General features: G+C 40.8%; 1 protein-coding gene across 2 annotated transcripts; it reads left to right on the plus strand.

Moving 5' to 3' along the window:
- The first annotated feature begins 1,683 nt into the window (after window positions 1-1,683).
- Window positions 1,684-24,410, plus strand: itga4 (integrin alpha 4). 2 transcript variants are annotated; one of them, XM_061691684.1, is made up of 29 exons: window positions 1,684-1,845; window positions 5,829-6,017; window positions 6,125-6,240; window positions 7,750-7,862; window positions 8,206-8,338; window positions 9,268-9,335; window positions 9,437-9,566; window positions 10,752-10,837; window positions 10,904-10,966; window positions 11,450-11,590; window positions 11,672-11,780; window positions 12,548-12,642; window positions 13,238-13,328; window positions 13,610-13,655; window positions 13,736-13,860; window positions 14,710-14,864; window positions 17,508-17,660; window positions 18,075-18,151; window positions 18,215-18,356; window positions 18,517-18,618; window positions 19,110-19,186; window positions 19,281-19,370; window positions 19,550-19,637; window positions 20,263-20,370; window positions 20,514-20,639; window positions 22,208-22,333; window positions 22,776-22,874; window positions 22,959-23,078; window positions 23,152-24,410. In XM_061691684.1, exons 2-29 carry the CDS (start codon window positions 5,842-5,844, stop codon window positions 23,257-23,259), a joined length of 3,063 nt encoding a protein of 1,020 aa, XP_061547668.1. In that variant the 5' UTR covers window positions 1,684-1,845; window positions 5,829-5,841; the 3' UTR covers window positions 23,260-24,410. The 2 variants fall into 2 exon arrangements, with proteins under 2 accessions (XP_061547668.1, XP_061547670.1); XM_061691686.1 differs by having other exon boundaries at window positions 17,511-17,660.
- The last annotated feature ends 194 nt before the right edge of the window (window positions 24,411-24,604 follow it).

The raw sequence follows: 24,604 nt of genomic DNA on the forward strand, positions 1-24,604 counted from the left end.
CGGAGGCAACCAATCAGAGGAAAGGGGGTGGTCTGAGCCAAATTTGGACAAAGCAGATACAAAACTGGGTCAAACAGAAGTAGCTGTCAGAGGGTCCTTTTCTGGACACTTGAATGACAAAACCAAGGTCTTTTTTTTTTTTTATGAAATTGACACTTTTATACTACGTCCATGTTGGACAGTCACTCTATGGAGGTCTAGATAGCCAACATATGGGACCTTTAATGTATTTAGAAGCAAAATATGAAAATGACTTTAGAGGGTCTTTAAGTTCCTTTAGACAGTATTTCAGGCGATATAATAGTTTGAAGGTAAGTTTAATGGAGTCTTGCAGTATTTTTTAGAGGTCCACCACTCGATGACAAACATCACTTTGCAGCACTTCAACAGGTTGTTCAGTGGTCATTATTGATGAAAAAAAAAACTATAGACATTGTCATCAATTTTGTGTCCCCAGTGAGTTGTTCAAGAGAGCGCTAACTAATATTGCATCACTGCTAGAAAGAGCACACTTGCATAGCCAGGGGAGACACTAGTTATGACTAACCTTTGCTAAACAATCGACGGAACCAACTGGGATGTTGTTGTATCGCACACAAGTCACAGTTTCATGTTCATAACGTGCAACATAGGTTTAACCCGACAGTTAATGAAGACACACATTCTACAAACTATGGGGAACATAAACAAATATAAACGACTAACGAAAAATGAGTTCCTGCACTTTATGTTGGTTTTGCTGTTCAGCAGTTTTGTGCCATTTGCGAATGGTCATTTCAATGCACGAGAGCCCTTTCCACTGGGAAAACCGATGTTTCAAACTATTTGTTATTGAGGAGAGAATTGTTTTATACATGCATTTGACCATGAAATATATTAAGATACTGTGATGTACATTGGTACAACAAAAAAAGACATATTTTTGTCCATATCCAAAATGGAAATTTTGTCATTAGGAAGTGTGCAGTCCTATGTGGCCCCCTGGTAGCACTGATGAAAAATTGGGACCCCCTCCATCATTTAAGTTGCCCATCCCAGCTTTAAGGAGCACTTCAGTACATTTGCTAGTATATAGAAACCTTTTTTTGCCTATTCCAGTACATATGGCAGCATTTAGGTAACTACAGCAAGTGTTTGTGTCTACTGTATTTTGGAGCATATAAATTTCATGAATAATTCATAGTTGTAATTTTAAACAATAGAATTTATTTTACTTCATGGAGTATTTCGGCAGATTTACTGAGTATGTTGCTAGATATTTTTATAGTAGATTTAAGAATACTTCTTGAAGTTTTATGGAGTATTTCAGTTAGGTAACTTAAGGTAGATGGGAGGGAGGAATATTTATATCGGTTTCACGGTTTACGGCAGCAGATGGAGAAGCGTTTATTTAACTTTTGAGAGTATTTAGGAGTATCTCGGTAAACTCTCTGGAGTATGTGAGCATAGATGTAAGCCATAATGACGTGTATTGTAGTATTTGCACGTTTGCAATGAGTGTTGTAAGTACTTTGTAGTAGTAGTGGGTAAAGATCCTGGCACGTAATCAAATGACATTGATATGGTCGTGTGAAGAAATGAAGAGGAAACACTCCAAACGTGCGCGCGCGCAGTCACGCGCCTCGAAGGGAGGAGAGGAAACACCGTTAGCCACGGGCACGCGCAGATGAAGGGAGGGAGCCTCCCCGCGCATTTCACTTCCACACACACACACACACACACACACACACACAAACTAACGCAAACACTCTGTAACTGTGGCGTCAAGACCAACAGAAATTTGTTGGCGAGGAGAAACCACAGGAGAGGAACCAAAGGGAACCGGAACGTCACGAAAACCGAGCGGTAACGTAACACGCACGCGCACGCAAAGTTATGACGATCACAAATTGGACTAAAGTATTTCATTTTCTCCCAACAAAAAGTTCTATTTTTGGTCACTCGTGAGCCACCGGAGGGGACATTTTTTTGTGTAACATGTGACACATTTTTCTTCTGAATGACTAAAAACTAACTTGAAAAAAACCCCCGACTTTATCTGACTAGATTGGACCATTTAATGTATTCTTTTTGTCATTAATATTCACTTCAGACCATCCTTCCGACACGTGTGACAGGTGTATGACGTCAACACTGAAAAAAGTACTGATCATGAACATCGGTTGCACATAATTAAAATGTGGTAAACTGATGTAATTTCCCCTAATTTCCTCCAAAAATATCAAATACATGCTAATTTTACACATTTATTCATGTGCAACCAATGTACATGATCAGTATTTGTTGTTGTTGTTGGAATGTAATCAATTTTAAATAACTTTTTTTTTTCAGTGATACGGTTGCTGCTTAATGTATATACTGCAATTGGTCCACTGAGATGATCAAGTTTTTTCTAATGTTTTTTTTTTTCCACCACTTTCCAATGGCTCACAAGGAGAGGGAATTCTTTTCACATTAACTCACAACTGATCTATTAAAACTAGTTTATCTGTCTTTGTTTGACCATTTTATGTACATGTAAAAAAAAAAAATTTTTAGTTTGGGGGAAAAATGCAACAAAATGTATTTTTATCACATTCTGAAGGCACATGAGCCACTAAATGGGAATTTTTTGGTAACGTGACACATTTTATTCTGACTCACAACAAGGCTAAACAAAATCATTTATCGGTCTAGATTTCTGTCACTACTTTTAAGTAAATGTTCTGTTTCCATAACTTCACTTTAATAACAACTTGGAAACCAGCCAGCACATACTTCAAAATGACATCATCCAAAAGTTTTTTTTTTTTTTTTTTTTTTAACAAAACATCCATCCACTTTCTGTACCGCTTATCCTTACTAGGTTATGTAACTTTTGTTGAGTGTGTAGTATTTCTGCAGGTCGTGTGGAGTATTTCAATACATTAATGAGTTTTTATGTAACTTTGAATAGTATTTCAGGAGGTCTAGGAATAATTAGGTAACTTTAGGGAGTACTTAAATCGATGTACTATTAATGCAAATTATATGGCATTTTTCCATCTTTCCAGGAGTATTTATTTAACTTTCAATACTATTTCAGGAGGTTTGAGTATTTAGGTAACCTTACAGAGTACTTTAATAGATATACTGAGTATTATTGCAAGTAGTATGGCATATTTCAATCGATTCAGGAGAAACCACGTCACTTTAGATAGTATTTCAGGTGGCATAAGAGTATTTCTGCTTCTTTAGGAAGTACTCCATAGATGTGCATAATGTTTATGTATAAGTAATATTGAGTATTCCAATAAATTTAGGACTATTTATGTAACTTTATTCAAATAGCATGGAGTATTTCAATAGCTGTATAGTATTTATGTAACTTTTTATTGTACCGTATTTTCACGGCTATAAGGCGCACCGTATTAAAAGGCGCAGTCTCAGTTACGGGGTCTATTTCTGTATTTAACACATACATAAGGCGCACCGTATTATTGGGCGCAGGCCTGGTAAAACATACGCTAGCTTAAAACATACGGTAGCAGGCATGCACGCTAAAACAACTTTTTAAAAAGGTAGCGGGAGCAAAACTGAGCTCGGTTGTACTTTATTGAAGTATTTAACAATGTACTCACGTTATTTTTTGATCAATCCTCATCCATAAATCCATCAAAGTCCTCATGTTCTGTATCCGAAAGGAACAGCTGGGCAAGTTCTCCATCAAACACGCCAGGTTCCCTCTCGTCATTGTCGGAGTCGGTCTCGTTGCCGTGCGGCTCCTCAGAAATGAGGCCGGCTTTTACGAACGCTCGAACAACAGTGCAAGCAGACACGTTAGCCGAAGCATCCACAATCCAGTCACAAATTGTGGCGTAACTCGCCCGGCGCTGCTCCCTAGTCTTAGTAAAGCTGTGTTCGCCATCTGTCATCCATGGCTCCCATGTCGCTCGCAACTTCACTTTGAACGTCCTGTTAACACCGATGTCCAGCGGTTGGAGTTCCTTCGTCAAGCTCCGAGTTATTGCACTCAGTCGAATGGTGACTGTAGAGACGCTTCTCCCGGCTGTTCTTTGCTCATTAATCCATTGCTCGAGTTGGTTTTCCAACGCGGGCCACCTCGCCTTGTTTCTGCGGAAAGTCAGCTTCGTCTTCTTGACTTGGCGAAGCTCGTTTCCCTGCTTCCTCCACTTGCGAACCACGGATTCGTTGATCTTGAATTCTCTCCCATGTTCCCATGTTCCTTCGCGTAACTGATAGCTTGCAGTTTAAACTGTGCTCCGTAAGCGTGTCTCTTCGTAGGTGCCGTCTTCGACTGTGGTCAAGCCAGCCTCCACTCGTAGTAAAGTCGCAGTCAAGCCAGCCGCCCCTAATTTTGTTCATACTAGGCATTACGGTAATAGGTCGCCAACTCGCGGCAAAAGCCACCTTCAAAATAAAAGCTTCCCAATAATACGGACGTCATTGCTCTTCAGTTAAGGAATGCAACCAGCAAAGTTAATTTGAATCTTGAGATACATTAAAAAATGTAGTTTATTTGATATCTTAGGAAAAATAAATGGTAAATAGACTACACTTATATAGCTCTTTATCTACATCATCACAGTGCTCAAAGCGCTTTACAAAGCCTCACATTCACACACACATTCATAAACAAATGGGCGACTGCCGCCATGTGAGGCGCTGCCAGCCCCACTGTCTTGCCCAAGGACACTTCGACATGCGGGCAGTCGTAGCAGGGATTCGAACCTGTTCTACCTACTGAGCCAAAGCCCCCCCCAACATAATCCCATTGGTATCGCAAGACAAGTCCAGATCTGTGTGACAGACCACCAAGGACTCCACCAAAAGAGGTTTGATGAAGATCTGATATTGTATTTCAAAATAAAAGTCTCTGAAAACTGCATATTTTGCTGTCATTACCCCTGACTGAAAAAATCTGTTAAAAAAAAATCTATAAGCTACGGCCGTATTATTGGGAGGCTTTTATTTTGAAGGTGGCTTTCGCCGCGAGTTGGCGACTTATTACCGTAATGCCTAGTATGAACAAAATTAGGGGCGGCTGGCTTGATTGCTACTTTACGAGTGGGGGCTGGCTTGACCGCAGTCATTTTCGGGGGTCCTTAGCCAAACCGATGCACATACCGGAACTATATACCTACTGGGGGCGTGTCTTTAGCGTCCTCTGTCACGCCCTCCGTTCCCGCTTTACGTCCGCATTTCCTCAATATAAGTAGCGTGCCGGCAGGAAATGCTCCCAGTCAGTCAAGCGGAGCGCTCATCACACAACAACATTTATAGATGTTGGAACTCGGTGCTCACATAAGGCGCCCCGTCGATTTTGGAGAAAATTTAAGACTTTTAACTGCGCCTTACGGTCGTGAAAATACGGTATTTAAGGAGGTATAAGAGCATTTGGATAACATGGAGTTCTTCAATAGATATACTGCGTATGCGGTATGGAGTATTTCCATAGATTCAATATTTAGGTAACTTTAGGGAGATCATTGTTTGTTTTTGGGTAATTTTAGTATTTCAGTCAATTTTGGAGTGCTTCTAATACTTTGGCCAGTCTTTAAGTAGATGTAAATGTATTTACGTCAGTTTTATAGAGTATTTCAGTCGTGAAGATATGCGAGCCACCAGCTCAGGGACTTTTTTTGACTACTAAACTGACTAAAAAATGGGCATTTTATCTTTTGTCCTTTTTACTATTTCATGTCCTCTTTGTGCCACTAATGTAACTTATTTTGTATCAACATGGTCAGTTTTCTAACTTGAATCTTTTGAATAATAATCAAGTCTCTGCGTGTTCCAAAATGACATCATTCAAAATCAATAGGGCTGTTGTGTCTTGCATCCTGTAGTTGTTCCACTGAGATGACGTGTCTCTCAGCCATCAGGCCGGCCCTAGTACCACTCCTGGTTGGGGTTCTGACCCTGGTCCTGGTCTCTGGGTACACATTGGATGTTGATCACGCGGTGCATTTCGCCGGCGTTCCCGCGTCCATGTTCGGCTACTCGGTGCTGCTGCACCGGCACGGGATGCACAGCTGGTGGGCGTCTTTAGTGGCTAATTAGCATACTAACACATGCGCTGATGAGCCTCATACACTCACTCTGTGTGTGTTTGTGTGCATGTGCATGTGTTTGTGTGTGTTAGGTTGGTGGTGGGAGCGCCAGTGGACAACTCTTCTTCTGTTTCTTCGTTGTCTCCAGGCGGCATTTACCGTTGCGCCATTACAACAGATGAGCGAAACTGTCAGCTGATGCCTGCAGGTAATTTTTGAAAGAAGGATTGTAAAAACATGAACCTACAACATTTATTTTATTATTTATATTTGTATTTATGCTAATTATTTGAACTTAGGTTTATTTATTTTAATTGATTCTACATTTTAAAACTATGAACTATAATTAAACTTTACATTAGCTCCTGCATCAATGTCATGTAGAAGCCTCGAACGGTAAGTTTGTGTGTGTGTGTGGTTTCGTGTATGTTTATTCATTTAATTAATTTATTTCGTATTTTATTTGTATTCATTAATTTCAATTTTTAAGGTCCTGTATTTGGGCTATTTAGACCTTGATAGAGTGATTCTCTAACATGGACTTAATATAAAAGTGTCAATTTCATTTCAAAAAATACCTTGGTTTTGTCATATGAGTGTCCAGAAAAGGCCCCTCTGACAGCTACTTCTGTTTGACCCAGTTTTGTATCCGCTTTGTCCATATTATGTTGCCTCCATGTAGAAGGCCCACTTGTGTGTGCACATGTGGTTGTTACGTTGACAGCGGAGAGGTAGGTGAAGATCTATGCTAGTGACGTAGATAAGGTCGAGAAATTCGAATGACCGGATTTCAGGCCTCGGCAGAAAAATTCATATTTCACAGGTTTACTGAGGCAACGGAGAGGGACTATTATATCCCAAATACGAGAAAAAGTTGGTTTGGCAAAGTATGCCCCCTTTAACAACCGTTAACTAAAAATTCAAACTTTATGTAAGCTCTGCCATCTAGAGGCCTGGCATGCACATGACAGCCTTGTGTATGATAGTGAGGGGTTTTGTGTGTGTGTGTGTGTGTTATTTCATGTATGTTTATTAATTAACTTAATTTTTTAATTTTTATTGTATTTTGTATTTATTAATTTCAATTTGAACAACTATTTACTAAAAATCTTAACTTTACATAAGCTCTGCCATCATCACCACCTTGAGGCTTGGCATGCACATAACAGCCTGTATGTATGAAATCATGTGGTTTCGTGTGCATGTGTGTTTTCGTGTATGTTTATTCATTTAATATATTTATGTGTATTTAAAAAAAAAAAAAAAAAACTTTAACTCTAGCGTTAACATGCACATGACAGCCTTGGGTATGAGTCTGTGGTTTTTGTGTATTTTTTCAAGTAAGTTTATTCATTATTTTTTAAATCTGATTTAAAATTACAATTTTAACAACTACAAACTAAAAATTTCAATTTGGCCATCACCACCATCTGTATGTAGGTCTGGCATGCACAAGACAAGCTTGTGTGTAAGGTTTTGTGCACATATGGTTAGTTTTGTCTGTTTTTTTTGTGTGTTGTGGTTGAATTAATGTGTCTGGTTTTGAGTGTGGGTGTGGTTTTGTGTACGTTATTTATTTTTTATCTTATTTGAATTGACTAATTTTAATTTAAAAATATGAAGTGAAACTTTTTAACTTCATGTTAGCCCCCATCATCGCCATTTAGAGGCACAGCATGCACAAAACAACCTTTTGTCTGTGTGTGTGTGTGTGTAGACGTGTCACATTGTGGGAAGACGTGCAAGGCTGAGAGCGATCACCAGTGGTTGGGTGTCAGTCTGTCCCGACAACCCGGGAACCACCATGGAGGAGCAGGAGGACACATCCTGGTTGGTACACAAGACATCTATTGATTTTTTAAAAATTAAAACAGCGGGTTTTGTGTGTGCGTTGAAAATGTTTAGTGCTTATAATTGGATAACGAGAGGCGAGGTACACCCTGAACTGGTCGCCAGCTCATCGTAGGGCACATATAGACAAACAAAATATATATATATATATACTGTATATGCATGTACACTTCATATATAATTTAGAATCCTGTTGATTCTACAATGTCACGCAGCAGAAAAGATTAAAAAAATACGAACATGCGACAGGAGTGGGTGTCGAGAGTGTGTTTGGTTTTGTGTGTGTGCGTTGTAATTTGTGTGTGTTGTTGTTTGTGTGTAGGCATGTGCACACCGCTGGAAGAACGTGTTTTACTCCAGGAACGATGGTCAGAACAACAAACTGCCACACGGAGTTTGTTATCGCTATGACAACAACCTCACACATGCACAGGCCATCATACCCTGCTACAAAGGTATGCGCGCGCACACATCATGTCACACACAGACAGTGTGACAGGATGTCTGTTTGAAAATACAGTGGAACGTCGTTTTTCGTATACCCTAGTTTTCATATGATTCTGTTTTCATCCAATTTTTTGTTTTTAAATTTTGTCCCGGTTTTTGTAAATCCGCTCTATTTTCGAAAAAAAAAAAAACTCGGCCAATCGTTTCCTGGAATGAATCCGTGGTCATCCGAAGCATTTCATAAACTGCACGAAAAGGGTTCGTCAGATGACAAGGCATATTGACACGTTAGGGCAACATCTGCTGTCCAAAGTCAGACCTTCAAAATAAAAGTATGCAGTATAATAACAGTTTCACCACACTTTCTTTATTATACTGCAGTGCTTTTAGTTTGAAGGCCTGACTTTTGACAGGAAATTATGCCGATGTTGCCGAGCAGATTGGGAGGCTTGTTATTGAGTTGTTAATAAAAGACTTTTGTACACAATACGACAGAAAGTTCAGTGTCGGCCGTTTGATAAAGAAGGCGAAAAAACAAAGAAAGAAAGACTGAAAATGGCTTCCCTCTGTCCCCTCATCGCTGTATACGGCATCAATAGTCGTCAATAAAGGTAAAAGTTATGTTAAATATTAATTTATCCACGTCATGAGTCACTTGTATTTATTTTTTTCACTCTGTTGTTAATGTAAAGCTATAGTTATTTTCTATAAATTATATATTTTGATCATAATTTTACGTCTGGAACTTATTAATTGGATTTACATTCTTCCCTAAGAGAAATATTGCTTTGAATTTCGTACACTTCGTTTTTTTTGGAACAGGTTCATCACGAAAAACGATTTTTCATTGTACTATATGTTTGCGTAAAAGGCTCTCTTTGGTAAAGGATGTCCGCGTGAAAGGGTTCCACATGTGAATGTCCCTGTTGTGTTCCAGACCACCAGAGGAAGTTTGGTGAGGAGTACGGCTCCTGTCAGGCTGGAATGTCAAACCAACTCACTCAGGTGAGACAACATTCCAACATGTTTGGACAACGCTTTACACATCTGGACAACATCTCGACTACTCATGCTGTACCGATGTTCTCTTCTGATGTTGTGGCCAGGACCTCATAATCATGGGCGCTCCGGGGACGTCGTACTGGACCGGTTCCGTCCTGGTCTTCAACACATCCAGCAGTGTGATGTCCGTCTACCTGGACGATGACGGGTCGGTAGGCTTTGGAAGCTACCTGGGTGAGCAACTGCAGCGCGTGTTAGGACGTTACTACAACAACAACTACTACATCAACATTAACACGCAGCCCAGTTTTTCCCCAATGACGGTCGCTCAGATCAAAAGGATCTTTGTGACTTCCCTGGAGCGCTATTAGGGGATTGAACAGGCCTCTAGCATTTTCACTAATCTTAGGCACCGGTAACTGGCCCTGACATGTCACATGAGTTTTCAAAGTTCACAGTTCGTGCTTTAGTGGTGCGCTAACAGATGCTAACAGACACACTCAAGGACATCTCCAGTGTTGACATGAAGTTAAACATTAGTGCTGCTGTTAACACTTGAGGGGGGAAGGGTGCTAAACCCTCCACTCTGAAGCTTTTAATCTGAAGAGACTTAACTGCGATACAGTGTTCAATACACCGCAGACGATAATGCTAACAAAATTTATTATTTCTAAGATAACATACCACCAAATCATCTCAATGCTAATGTCTAGTCTCGTGATGCTAGTAATTAGCAGGAGGATACTCGTTTTTAGCTTCGCGATTCTAGTAATTAGTTTAAGGATGCTCGTAATTTCCTTAATCATGCTAGTAATTAGCTTAAAGATGCTTATTTCTAGCCTCAGGATGCTTATTTTTAGCCTCAGAGAGCTAATAATTATCTCAGGGATTAAAGTAATTAGCTTAATTCTAGTAATTATCTTAAGGAGGTTAGTAATTAGTCTAAGGATGTTATTATTAGCTCAAGAATGCTAAATAATTAGCTCAAGAATGCTAGTAATTATTTTAGGGATGTGATTAAGGGCTATAAAAATAAGATTGACTTGGCCAGTATTTTGCTTAAAGATTCCAGATATCATAACATTGCTAGTAATTTGCTTCAGGATGCTAGTGATTAGCTTAAGCATGGTCGTAATTGGCTTGAGGATGTAGTAATTAGCGTAAGAACACTAGTAATTATCTTAAGAATGCTACTAATTATTTTAAGAATGCTAGTAATTAGCCGAAAAAAATCCAGAGGTTTGCTTAAGAAGGCTAGTAATTAGTTTATAGATTATTGTTAGCCTCAGTATGCTAGTAATTAGCTTAAGAATACTTGTAATTGTCTTAAGCATGCAAGTAACTAGCTAAAGGATGCTATTAATTAGTTGTTAGTTTTATTATGCCTATGACTATGAATGATAATTTTGTATGTCTCAGGCTACTCAGTGGATGCAGGTCATTTCCTGGATGCTACTAGCATGGAGGTGGTGGGAGGCGCCCCACAGTACAACCAGAGGGGAAAAGTAATACAATTAGTACTCTAAAAATTGAAACAATGATTTTATTAATAATAATATTTTTACTCCCAGGTGTTTATCTTCTCGGTGGATGGCAACATGCTACGTGTGCTAGCGCACGTGTCAGGAACAGAGGTGATCATAAACACAATTTTTACAGCTAATGCTAACTAACACTACAAAAGTGTTAGGTAACCTACTGCTCATGCTATACTGTGGCTACTGCTAACTAAAAGTGTGCTTTTAACATCCATCCATCCATCCATCCATTTTATGTACCGCTTATCCTCACTAGGGTCGCAGGCATGCTGGAGCCTATCCCAGCTATTATGCTAATTAATTATGCTAACTAATAGTACTATTGTTACTAAAGTAGCATGACAAACAAAGTCTAGCTCTACTACTGTTGCTAACCAAACAGCACAAACACTACTAGATACTATTAGCAATTGATGCTACTATTGATCACGCTAACTACGAGCTACTGCTAACTAAAATTACGATTCTTATGGCTCATGATTCCTACCAACTGATGCTAGTGCTCCAGCTAATGCTAACAAATAGTACTGGGACTACAAAATATCAACTGATATTTATGATAATTGTGTGCGTGTGTAGCTGGGTTCATACTTTGGCGCTAGCATCCGCACAGTGGACCTGAACGGCGACGGCTTATCAGATCTCTTGGTGGGTGCTCCAATGGCAACAGGCGCAAGCAGGGAGGAGGGGCGTGTCCACGTCTACCTCAATCAGGGACAGGTGAGCTGGCAAAGAAGCCACTTTGAGAATAAATGCATCATGAGATCATACTGATGACATCATGCTAACTGACTGTCTCAGGCTAAGCTAGTGGAGGCGGAGTTTCAGCTGAGCGGGGGCAATACCCACGGCGCTCGCTTTGGGGAGACCATCACAGACTTGGGAGACCTGGATGATGACGGTTACCCTGGTAACCAACATGCTAAAGCTATGCTAACCCAAAGTCAAAGGACTACTACACTACAGCCTTTTGATGCTACTGCCATGGCTAAAGGAATGCTAAGTGCTACTGTACTACCCACTGATGAGCTACTGCTATTTGCTAGGGCTAACATTTAATGTTACAAGCTACTACTATAATTTGTTAATACTAACATCAAATTAACATTTTACATTTACTTGCTATTGCTAACATTGACCAGCTACTGCTAACGTTAACCGTTACAAGTTAGTGCTATCATCATTAATTACTAACTCGAGCTAACATTAAGAACTGATCAGTAAGTGGTCAAATTAAACATTTAAAATAGCTAGTAGTTAGGAGCAAGGGCTAACATTTACTAGCAAGTAAGTGATACTCTACACCATGGATGTCAAACATCATTTTTGTCACGGGCCACATTCCAGTTATGGTTCCACTCGGAGGGCCATTATGGCTGCAAACCCATATCATTGGTATTTTAGCAGGAAACACAAAGTCGATGCACACTCTCGTGGGCCACATAAAATGACGTGGCGGGCCGGATCTGGCCCCCGGGCCACTAGTTTGATATCTATGCTCTACACGATATGCCGCTCGCAACTGCCACTAAAAATTATCAGTGTTTGACAAAGTTTGTTGATTAGTGAGGTAGTAATCCCTCTAATGCTAAGCCAAGTGCTACTTCCTGATAACCAGGAAACACATAAATACAAACATAACGCTTTGTGTGTGTGTGTGTGTGTGTGTGTGTGTAGAGGTGGCAGTGGGTGCCCCTCAGGAGGACGATCTAAAAGGGGCCGTTTACATCTACAACGGCAGGAAACATGGCATCACTCAAATACCATCACAGGTACTATACAAACACAATCACAAGGACATACACGAAAAACACAAACGCATGCGCACATACACGTGCAAATGCATGTACACACACAAAAAACAAACACTCAGATATACACACACTTATGCATAAAACCTATACAAACACAAACACATGTGCAGACACATGGAGAGACCTGCAAATGCATGCACACACACAAAAAAACAAACACTCAGATACGCACACACACTTATGAGCAAAGATATAAACACACGTACACACAAGCATGAATACAAACACACACACATTTAAGATGAATACACACATACAAACAAACAATTAACGACAGAGACGAACATGCACACGCACTCACACATGCACACAAACACACACATGCACTCAAACACTCACAGAAACACACAGACTACTTGATTGTCCATCCACTAAGCCACACCTCCTGAACCCACATTGGCCAATTACAGAACAGAACAGTCCAAAAACGAGCACGACTGTGGCTAAAGCTATGCAGTAGGCCATCCACCACACAGTCACAGTCAGACTTAGCTTAGGTTGTTAGTTTAGCATTGTTCATGTGGCAATGCTAATGATGACATTGTGTTCGCAGAGGATGAGCGGGGCAGTGCTTGGTCGTGACCTCCGGATGTTCGGCCAGTCGCTGAGCTCGGGCGTGGATGTTGATGACAATGGTTACCAAGGTAACTGACATTTTGTTGTAATTGTTGTTGCGTGGTCAAGTGTGTTTTTGTGTCTGTCCTTCTGCGTGCACGTTTATACAGGTGGGGCGGTACCGGGGAGGCGGGGTGGACAAAGTGTCCCGGCCACAATACCCCTTTTCAGGAATATAACATTTGTAACTGCATCCCCCCACCCCGTCAACGATAGGTTTTTGGGATGGAAAAGTACAATCAGTTTGTGTGTGTTGTTAATTGATCCTTCTTTGAGTGAATTTGTTGACTTTGTTGTGTATGTTTTGCAGACGTTGCCGTGGGTGCGTTCCTCTCGGATGCTGCGGTCGTTCTCAGGTAACTAAAAATCGTCAGATAGGAAGTTAGCATTTGGTACACGAGAAACAGGAAGTGGTTTTGTTTTGTTTTGGGTGCAGGTCTCGTCCTGTCCTGCAGGTGGCGGCCTCACTCACCCTGCCTGAGAACATCCAGCAGCATGCGGCGAGCATCAACGTCAGCGTCTGCTTCAGAGTCACCTCCAGACAGTATAAAGGAGCCATAGGTACATTGTCTTAGCATAGGCTAACTCACTTATCTTAGCATAAGGAGGCTACATCTTATGCAAGCTTAGTTATCTCTCTCTAACTTTGCTTTGCTCCCTTCATTTATGCTAAACTAGGTGACAGTCAACAAGCGAGTTATAACTAGGGCTGTCAATTGATTAATTTCTCTAATCAGATTAATCACACATTTGAATTTTCATTAATCACAATTAATTACAAGTGCCAAATATACTATACACAGTACCACATTTTGCTTTGAGATGGTATTTTGAACTTGATGAAAACAAAGTTCAGCACTGCACCATATCCAGAAGTACCTTTGTTTTTACAAAAGTCCCATCGAGGTGACTTTTGAAGCAAGATTTGCTGCCGAGCACACCAAGTCGGAGTCTTCTCACTTATCTTTGCACTGGTGTAAGCATTGACCTGATCACTGGCCTTACAACAACCCGCATCGCATTTCAGATATCCATCCACAGTTAAGGTAAAGGAGTGTGTGTGGTCTGATTACATTTTTATAGTAAACACTTACCCGGTAGTGCCAACATAAAAAATGAAGCAACTAGATAAAACAAAACAGTTGGCATAAGATAGCTTGGTTAGGTTAGCATAAATAGGCTCACCAGGCCTCCCCTTTGCTCCCTTGATTCATGCTAAGCACATTAACTAACTAGTGCTATCATTAAACAGTTAGATGAGCTAGCAGTTAGCTTAGCACAAGCTAGCTAAATTAGCTTAGCATGAGTAGCCTGAGCGAGTCTATGATTCCCTCTAGTTTACAAGTAGCAGCTTTATCATCTCTGTTTTGTTTCCCTCCACTGATGCTAAAATAACAATTTTGCCATCAGATCTTCAATACAACCTGACATCCGACCTCCTCCATCAGCCATCCTTCCCGCACCGTTTCTATTTCCACGGCAACGGCTCGTCCAATAGCACGAGGGCTCGGGTGAAGGTGCGGCTCGACCATCTAAGCTGCACTAATCACGTCGCGTACCAGAAGGTAAAGGCCACTATGTTAACCTCACGCTGACCTAGCTGACCAGGGGGGTATTTCAGCAAGCAGGTTATGTGAAAGCTTGGAGGAAGTTGATTCTGAGACGAGGGAAAGCCTGATCAGTCTGTATCAAAGTCAGGTATGAGGAATTACCGCAGTAACAGATGCCGTTAACCGAACCTGCTCACCAGCAGATTGGGTATGCTAAATTCTAACTTTCTAGCGGTTTCCTCTCACCTGACGCAAATGAGCTTCTCTGTTTCTCCATGTTCGCATTGATATTGAAGCACAACTACAGTGGGTACGGAAAGTATTCAGACCCCTTTAAATTTTCACTCTTTTGTTATATTGCAGCCATTTGCTAAAATCATTTAAGTTCATTTTTTTCCTCATTGATGTACACACAGCACCCCATATTGACAGAAAAAAAAAAAAACAATTGTTGACATTTTTGCAAATGTATTAAAAAAGAAAAACTGAAATATCACATAGCTGTAAGTATTCAGACCCTTTGCTCAGTATTTAATAGAAGCACCCTTTTGAGCTAATACAGCCATGAGTCTTTTTGGGAATGATGCAACAGGTTTTTCACACCTGGATTGGGGGATCATCTGCCATTCCTCCTTGCAGATCCTCTCCAGTTCTGTCAGGATGGATGGTGAATGTTGGTGGACAGCCATTTTCAGGTCTCTCCAGAGATACTCAGTTGGGTTTAAGTCAGGGCTCTGGATGGGCCATTCAAGTTCTCAGTCACAGAGTTGTTCTGAAGCCACTCCTTCATTATTTTAGCTGTGTGCTAAGGGTCAATGTCTTTTTTGAAGATGAACCTTCAGCCCAGTCTGAGGTCCTGAGCAATCTGGAGAAGGTTTTCGTCCAGGAAATCCCTGTACTTGGCCGCATTCATCTTTCCTTCGATTGCAACCAGTCGTCCTGTCCCTGCAGCTGAAAAACACACCCACAGCATGATGCTGCCATCACCATGCTTCACTGTTGTGACTGTATTGGACAGGTGATGAGCAGTGCCTGGTTTTCTCCACACATACCGCTTAGAATTAAGGCCAAAAAGTTCCATCTTGGTCTCATCAGACCAGAGAATCTTATTTCTCACCATCTTGGAGTCCTTCAGGTGTTTTTTTTTTTTTAGCAAACTCCATGCGGGCTTTCATGTGTCTTGCACTGAGGAGAGGCTTCCGTCGGGCCACTCTGCCGTAAAGCCAATGAAGGTGTAGAACCAGCTCAAGGATGATCAGAAGAAATGGACAGCACCCGAATTAAATATATGACTGTCACAGCAAAGGGTCTGAATACTTATGGCTGTGTGATATTTCAGTTTTTCTTTTTTAATAAATCTGCAAAGATTTCCAAAATGCAATTTTTCTGTCAATATGGGGTGCTGTGTGTACATTAATGAGGGAAAAAATTAACTTAAATTACTTTAGCAAATGGCTGCAGTACAACAAAGTGAAAAATTTGAGGGGGTTTGAATCCTTTCCGTACCCACTGTAAAATCTAAAATGATATGCTAGAATTTTCACATTAATTTCTGAAAAGTACTGCTTTTCAAACTCAGTCATGTACCTTGAGTGCCCTGAAAGGCCTATAGAAAAAGGTACTATTATTATTATTAGTAGTAGTAGTAGTAGTAGTAGTAGTAGTAGTAGTATTATCTTCATAACATTCTCTGGCCATATATAGTGTCTCTAATCTTACACACCTTGTTGGAAATATTGTGCAATGATGTTTCTGCTGGTGAAAAAGGTCACCCTTATTATGATTATTTTGTGTATTTACAATACATTCATAGACGGTTCTGTAACATTTTGGTCTACACATCAGTGACACAAATATGTAAACAAAATTGTGTTGAATATTAAATGAACATTTGTAATAAATGTCAGTTAGTATGAATACAATTTTAGTGAGGTTCAATCATGTCCGAGCGATGCGTTGGAACTTTTATTTCACTCGTGCATTTGCAATTGTTTCTGTCTTTTGTTGCCGTGGCAATGTTACTTTTTTTTTTTTTTTAACAGATTACATTTTCACATCACTAAATACCCACAATAGCACCTCAAATTCCAAGGGGGAAGTAAGTAACTTGACATGTTTCTATAGATTTCCATGGTGATTCCACATATTGGGGCACCATTGACAATGTCTTTTGGTTGTGGCCGAGCACGAGCTTAGCTCAAGGTGAGTGATTGAACTAATTCGGACCTGGACCTCAACGATCCGAGTTTTCGAGTTTAGGGAAGGCCAGTCAGAACTCAAGACTAGATTAAGAGAATGTTGAACCTGCTTGCTGGAATAACCCCCCCCCCCCCCCGCCCAAACATTGTTAGCATTATGCTAATGTGGCTGACTAGTTTGTGTGACTGTGTGTGTCAGTGTATGAGTGTGTTTTTCGTGTGGGCGTGTGTGTGCGTGCACAAGTGTGAATTTATGTGTGTGTAGTTGTCATTATGTATGTGGGTGTTTGTGTGTGCGCGCATGCGTGCATGTGTCTGAATATATGTATATATATATATATATGTATAATATATTTTTGAGCGTTTGATTTGAACTTGTGCATGTTTGTTGTACCATATGTGTGTGTGTGTTTGATGTTTTACGATGCTAACCCTGCTAGCTGTTTGTTGTTGTGTCCAGAAGGATGTTCGGGACATTTTCACGCCGGTCCGTTTTGAAGTTTCCTACAGCCTCCGAGAGACAAATGCTCACAAACACGCTAACAAACTCTTCCCACCACTGAGGCCTGTCCTGCAGAGGGTGGCGGGGAGCCGCAATACCATCAACAACGAGGTAGGGGGAGCTAATGCTAATGCGAACGTCACAATAGCCACTGGCAACTGCTAACTATCCATCCATGTATTAATTTTCCGTACCACTTATGCTCACTAAGCTCGGGGGTGTGCTGGAGCCGAACCCAGCTGACTCTGGGCAAGAGGCAGGGTACACCCTGAACTTGTCGCCAGCCAATCGCAGGGCACATATAGATAAAGAACCATTCACACTTACAGGCAATTTAGTCTGCAATTAACTTACCATGAATGTTTTGGGGATGTGGGAGGTACCCAGACAAAACCCACGAAGGCACGGGGAGAACCAGCAGTACATACTGTATTTACATACAGGTTCACAAAAAAAAAAAAGGACAGGTTGTCTCCATGTGCCCTGACATAATATATTAGTGATGTGTTTATGTTTTTGTGTCAGACGCTGTTCGCTCGCTCGTGTTTCCTGCCCAACTGTTCTACGGACCTGCGACTCAGTGCCACACTTATTCTGCCTCAGTAAGAAACAAACTCTTCATATTCGTAGTAAATAAAACCCTTATAGACTTAACTTGTGTGTAGGAACGGTCAGTACTTGGCACTGGGTGCTGGTCGTAGCTTGATGCTGAACACGTCACTGTCGGTGGCTGGAGACGATGCCTTCCTGCCACGCCTGACGCTTCGTTTCCACCACAACGTTCACTACATCAAAGTACTCAACAACGTGAGTGAGAATAAGGACACTGCCTGGACAGGGGACGCCCCCTACAATGGCAACTGCCAATCAAACACTGACAAGACACCCAGCTGCCAATCACACAATGACATTGATATGATGATGATGGTGTGTGTGTGTGTGTGTGTGTGTTTGTGTGTGCACGCAGGAGGACAAGGTTGTGAGTTGCGGTGTCACACAGGAAGTGAACAGCACAGCAGTTGAAGTGAGCTGCGGCTTCTCCAGCCTCATCCTGGCATCTCACTCCCTGGTAACTTATTAAAATTAAATACTTCATGTCATGAAATGCATCAAGTAATGGGAATGCTTATCATTTAATACATCATGCCATTGTAATACAGTGTCATTAAATACATTGTATATCATGTCATTTAACACATTGTCATTAAATGCATGATGTCATTTAGTACATCATGTCATTAAATTAATCTCAAATCATTAAATGCATCAGATCATTAAATGCATCATGCCATTTAATACATTACATTGAATGCATCATGTCATTGAATGCATCATGTGTTTGTATTAAATTCATCATGTCTTTAAATGCGTCGTTATATTCATCGTCGTAAAATGCGTCATGTCATCAAATATGCGTCTGTACTTTTTTTTTTTTTGTCCAGTCGGCACCAATTTGTCTTATTTCCCTATTTTCACAAGAGTCCATTATGACATCCAAAAGAGATGACTGAGCCGAAAAAGACGTTCAAGTCAAATCAAGTATTTTGACTGATTTTGCAGGTTAACATTAGCTTCCTGCTGGATGTCAACCAGAACGCCACACCTGGTGACCTCATCATTCACGTCAACACGAGCAGGTTTAAAAATATTTCAAATCGATGTAGTGTATTTAATGTCATACTGAATTGATAATATAATTAAATATGACATGAACATGTACTGCGTCCTCAGTGACAACCTGGAAAGTTCAGAGTATCTCCGCGACAACGCCGTTGCCTTGTTACTTCCTCTCAAGTATGGCGTCGACGTCAACATCCACGGGTGACAAGTCATTCATTTATTAATCCATCAACATTCACATATAGCATATAAATAAGTTTATTACACAATACAGGACACATAATGTACTTTTTGTAAAAATTAACGCAAGACATACTAAAAGAGACAAAAACTTGGTTAATGAATTAAATGTTCTTCACGTGTTCATTTGCTTTCTATAGTTTTGTGACACCGACTTCTTTTATGTTTGGAGATGAAGACACAACACCCGTCCAATGCTACTCGCAAACCTTCAACTACACCTACAAGGTAATCATTTGTCCTCTCATCTATTCTTTGATTTTTCTTCACTCGATCTATCCCTCAACCAACCAATCAATCTGTTTATCAATTCATCCTTCTTACTCTCAAACCTTTAACTACAACTACAAGGCGACATTCATCCTCTCATCCATTTAGTTCTTCATCTTGGCTGCTATCTGTCCATCAAACCACTCACCAGGCTCTCATCAATTAATCAAGTTTTAACATTCACTAGTCCGTTTATCATCCAACATCACTATTTGACTACATCTACGAGGTAACATTTACCCTCTTATTCATTTCTGTTGTCATCTGTTCATCCAACAACTGTTCACCCATTCATCATTCATCCATCCCTTTATCCCACGACCAACCAACCAATCTGTCATTCATCTGCTTTAATCTATCCAACAACTTGTTCATCCATCCTGTCATGTATCCATCAGTTCATTCATCTGTTCATCCAGTCATCCATCCTGCCCTCTCATTTGTCTATCCACCCCTTCATTCATTCGTCAGTTAATTTTGTCATCTCTACATCCACATTCTCTTCCATTCTTCATGTCATCCACTCATTTGTGTTGCCATCATCCCTCAATTATTCATTCACTCATGTTGTGTATGTGTGTAGGTGTTGAATTTAGGTCCTAGCAGGTCAGTGGATACAGTGGTGGAAATTACATTACCGAAGCTGTTGACTCCGTTTCCTCACAGGTTGCTTCAGGTGGTGGACTGGCAGGTAGGTGGAAGCTATCCAAAGTTAACATGTGTAGCAACATTAGTGAGCCAGCTAGCATCAGCTAAATGCTTGAAGTAGCCACAGTTCCCATGAGCATTAGCACAGGTGGAATGATGTGGTTGGTTGTTGTGGTTCGGTTGCAGTCGTCACAAGGTGCCTGTGTCGTCAGCAACAATACTGTTCCCGTCATCGACGACTGCGATGTCCCACGAGCTTCTTTCATAAAACAAATCTTCTTCTTCTTCTCCTCCACCTCCACACGCACCATGGTAAACACACCCCCTACACCTGTGTCTCCTCCTACACTTGTCTCCTAATACACCTGTGTCTTCTCACTTGACCTCTTCACCTATAGCTTATCACCAGAATCTCACCTTTGCACCACTCTGCAACCAACAGAATATCTTCTTTCAACTAGTATTCTTCCACTAAACTTCATACTTTACCTTTCCACCTGTATCCTCTGCTATAAAAATATCTCCGTACTTGACTCAGCAGCAGTTCCCCATATTGCCAGTGGTTTTAGAGCATTTTGACTGATCTTTCAAGACCCACATAATGTAGTGTTCTGTGACAATGTATCGGCATCAAACCTACCAGAAGAAAGAGTAGACTTTCTTCTTTCACCTGAAAAAAAGAACTTGTTTCTACCCTTTTCCATTCTTTTGTAATAAACAGTACAAAATGGGTCATTTTCACCAAAAACAGTGGTTTCTGCAGTGGGCTGGAAGTGCAAAACAATGTAACAAATTGTGAAACACTTTTACATTTCAGAAAACAAATGAACAAAAACCGAAACACTTTTACAGTTCAGAAAATGTCTCAATTGTAATTTGCATTGTCATTTATAAAAGTGTTTCTGCTTTTGTTAGTGTTTTCTGAAATGTAAGTGTGTTTCGGTTTTCGTTAATTTTTTTTCTGAAATGTAAAAGTGTTGCACAATTTGTTATATTGTTTTTCACTTCCAGGCCACTGTAGGTTTCTGACTAAAAGGTGGAGAAAAGGAGTTTTTTGTGAAAAGAAACATGTCAAGCAGAACAGTGATTCATTTATTTACAGCTATAAAATTAAGAAATGCGACGTGAGCGACGGCGACTCACCGTATGGCTCAAATTGAATGTCAAAAGCTTTTTTACATGGCATTCGTCATTCACTCCATGAACTGAGTCATCTTTTTTCACGATCACAATACAAACTTCCTACTACCTACCGGGACTCTGTTTAAACAATACTAATACACACACTGTTGGAGTGTCAGGTGCCTAAACTTGTCCAACTTCCAACGTGCTGGAATTTCTCTCCCTTATAATCGATGTAACAAGCCGAGCTACTGTATACCGCCTCTACTCAAAAGTTGTCTTAAACTCAAATCCAGTGATGCAACACTGCCATCAACTGGCATCAGTTTGTCATTACAGTTAAACAAAAGCCTGAATTTAACAGACAAGCTGGGCAAGACCCTCTTCCATGCCTACCCGTTAAAAAACGTAGTTGCAGAATATATTCGTTGGTTGCAATAAACGGTTAATTCCAGTTGACGAATAGAAACATCCACGCCACTGAATGAATTAAATACTCCTTATATTTTTGTCTTTACTGATATCTTAATACTTTACCCTTCCTCCTGTATTCTCTATTCTAACAATATCTTCACAATAAACTCAATCCACTAGACCATTTTACCTGTATCTTCTCCTATACCAAAATCTTCATGAGAGTCCATCCGAATCATCATAGCAAAGTCTTACACCTGTATCTCATCGACTGTAACTACATTGCAAAGTATCGACAACATTAGTCACTAGTGTGGCTAATAAGACTGTGTGTGTGTTTGTAGTTCTGTGGGCGTGGTGACCAGCTATGCGAGCGCCTGCTATGTCACCTGGGCAACGTAGAGGCCGGTCGAGATGCGACCGTTCAGCTGGAAGTCCGACTAAACCCCGATGTCCTGCTGCAAGCGCCCGTACGTTTTGCTTGCAAAGGATATTGTGGTGGTGAAATGAAGTTTACACAAGGAAAGTGTCAAAGAGGAAGTCAAATGTTTGCGGTTGACAAAAATGTGGACCATATGTCAAAGAACATGGGTGTGGACCCGGTGTCAAACACACGTGTGGATCAGATGTCAGAAAACAAGTGGGTAGACCAAGTGTCAAAAAAGCCTTGCGTGTTGATAAGGTGTCACAGTACAGGTGTGGACCATCTGGCACCATGTATGGACCAGGTGTCTAAGAGCACGTGTGTCAAAAAAAATGCGTGTTGACCAGGTGTCAAAGAACACGTTTATGGACCATTTATCAAACACATGGATAGACAAAATGTCAAAAACTTGCGACTAGACCATGTTTTAAATAATTTGTGTGGACCGTGTGTCAAGCGCATCCATGTAGACCAGGTGTTTGTTTCAGGGTCGCCATGGCGTGGTGAAGCTGGAGAGCAGGGCGGTGATGTCATCGCCCAAGAACGACCATCACACCATCCTGGACCGGGAACAACCCGCCGCACAGGTAGGCAACCAATTCTGCTTAAACTAACACTACTAAGATAGCTAACATCATTACGTGTGTGTGTGTGTGTGTGTGTGTGCGCAGGTCCTGGTGGAGGGTCACTTCACCCACAAACCTTCCACGCCAATCAAAGTGTTCATCATCGTAGTCAGTTTGGTTCTGGGTCTAATGATCCTGGCGGCACTCATCTGGTGCTTGTGGAAGGTAAACCTTGTTTTTTTTTTATTTTAATATTATAAAATATTACATAATAACCCCAATTCATTGTGTGGTGCAGGCGGGTTTCTTCAAGAGGGACTTGCAGAAGAAGAAAGAGGAAGAGGAGTTCAAGCGTGACAGCTGGGACTACGTACCCAAACGCAACAACAGGGAGAGCACATCCTAACAACATGGCATCCTTGGCGGACATTCATTTGACGGGCGCAGTGTGACAGGACACTGACGGCCAATTGGTCCGGTGCGACAGGAATTGCTGACATCAGCGGCCAGTGAGGATGTGACTTTGTGAGAAACGAAGGGAGAGATATGGACCAATCACAAGGCTTTTGATGTCATCAGTCATGTGATGTTCAGGTTTTCAGGTCAACTGCTGAGAGATGCTTCCTGTTTGGAGTACGAGACGTCCTGCTGAGTGACACTTCCTGGATAGAGTCCACCACTTCCTGCTGCAATCACACTGCTTCCTGCTACACTTCCTGCTTGGTGTTCAACACTTCCTGTCTGTTGTACAAGATTTACTATCTGGTGTAAAAAAAAAAAAAAAAAATCCTGCTACACTTCCTGCCCTAAGTACATCACTTCCTGTCTGTTGCCCAACATTACCTGTCTGATGTGGAAAAAATTCTGCTTGGCAAAAAAAAACAAATCCTGCTACACTTCCTCCTTCATGTTCATCACTTCCTCCGACACTTCATTCTTCGCATTCAACACGATGGGTATGAAGACTAGATATGCCAGCGCACTGTAGCAGCCCAAATAACCGACGTGTGTATGTGGCGGCCATGTTGGCGAGGTCGACGTTCCCATAAAAGGCAATGCATGGACATTGAAATTAAGTCGTAACTTGATCAATTCTCAACCCATTTTCACGAGGTTTACTTTTTTGGCAATGCCAAAGCATGGTCTCTAATGCAGAATTTTTTTTAAATCCCTCAAATTATTTTTACCTCTGAAAGGTTATTCCCAGTTCCCTTGTGATTGTACTGCGTTGTGTGTAACCGTATGCAGCACAACGCAGCTCAAAAGGGGCGTGTTGTACTACCTAGTCATTTCTGTTTTTCCCCACTTCCTGCAACACATCCTTCTTGGCATCTTGCCTAGTTTGCTGTCACATGACCACGAGAGAGTAAATAAGTTTAAAACACTGTCAACATTTTTCCCCATTTGGTTTCTTGGCTTTATTTTGATACACTTTCTTTCCACACCATAACTACCTGCTGCCTACAATGTTTTTTTTTATTTTTATTTTAATGTATGACAACAAGCTCGTGATGCATAGAGGTCGCTTTCTGTCACTCGCTTTTCACACAAAACCTTTAGCTTGATGAAAAAAAAAAAGTCAAGATTTTTTGCTCTTGATAAAAGTCATAATATTTTGTCGATGACAACTTGTGCACTGGAGAGTCTCGCTCATGTTTCTAATAAAGTATTTTCTATTTAAAATATAGAGATTATGCCTTTTTTCTCCCCTCCCAATTTAAGAGCTCCCAGGTGTCTTAATAACATGTCGG

This window comes from Phycodurus eques, chromosome 12 (assembly GCF_024500275.1).
Source record: "Phycodurus eques isolate BA_2022a chromosome 12, UOR_Pequ_1.1, whole genome shotgun sequence".
Taxonomy (NCBI): Eukaryota; Metazoa; Chordata; class Actinopteri; order Syngnathiformes; family Syngnathidae; genus Phycodurus; species Phycodurus eques.

Bases quoted from the DNA above. Each gene is read 5' to 3' on its own strand.
- itga4 (XM_061691684.1), top strand. From the start codon at position 5,842: ATGACGTGTCTCTCAGCCATCAGGCCGGCCCTAGTACCACTCCTGGTT. The intron at 18,619-19,109 runs GTAACTTATTAA...CTGATTTTGCAG, and splicing joins TCCTGGCATCTCACTCCCTG to GTTAACATTAGCTTCCTGCT. The intron at 19,187-19,280 runs GTTTAAAAATAT...CTGCGTCCTCAG, and splicing joins ATTCACGTCAACACGAGCAG to TGACAACCTGGAAAGTTCAG.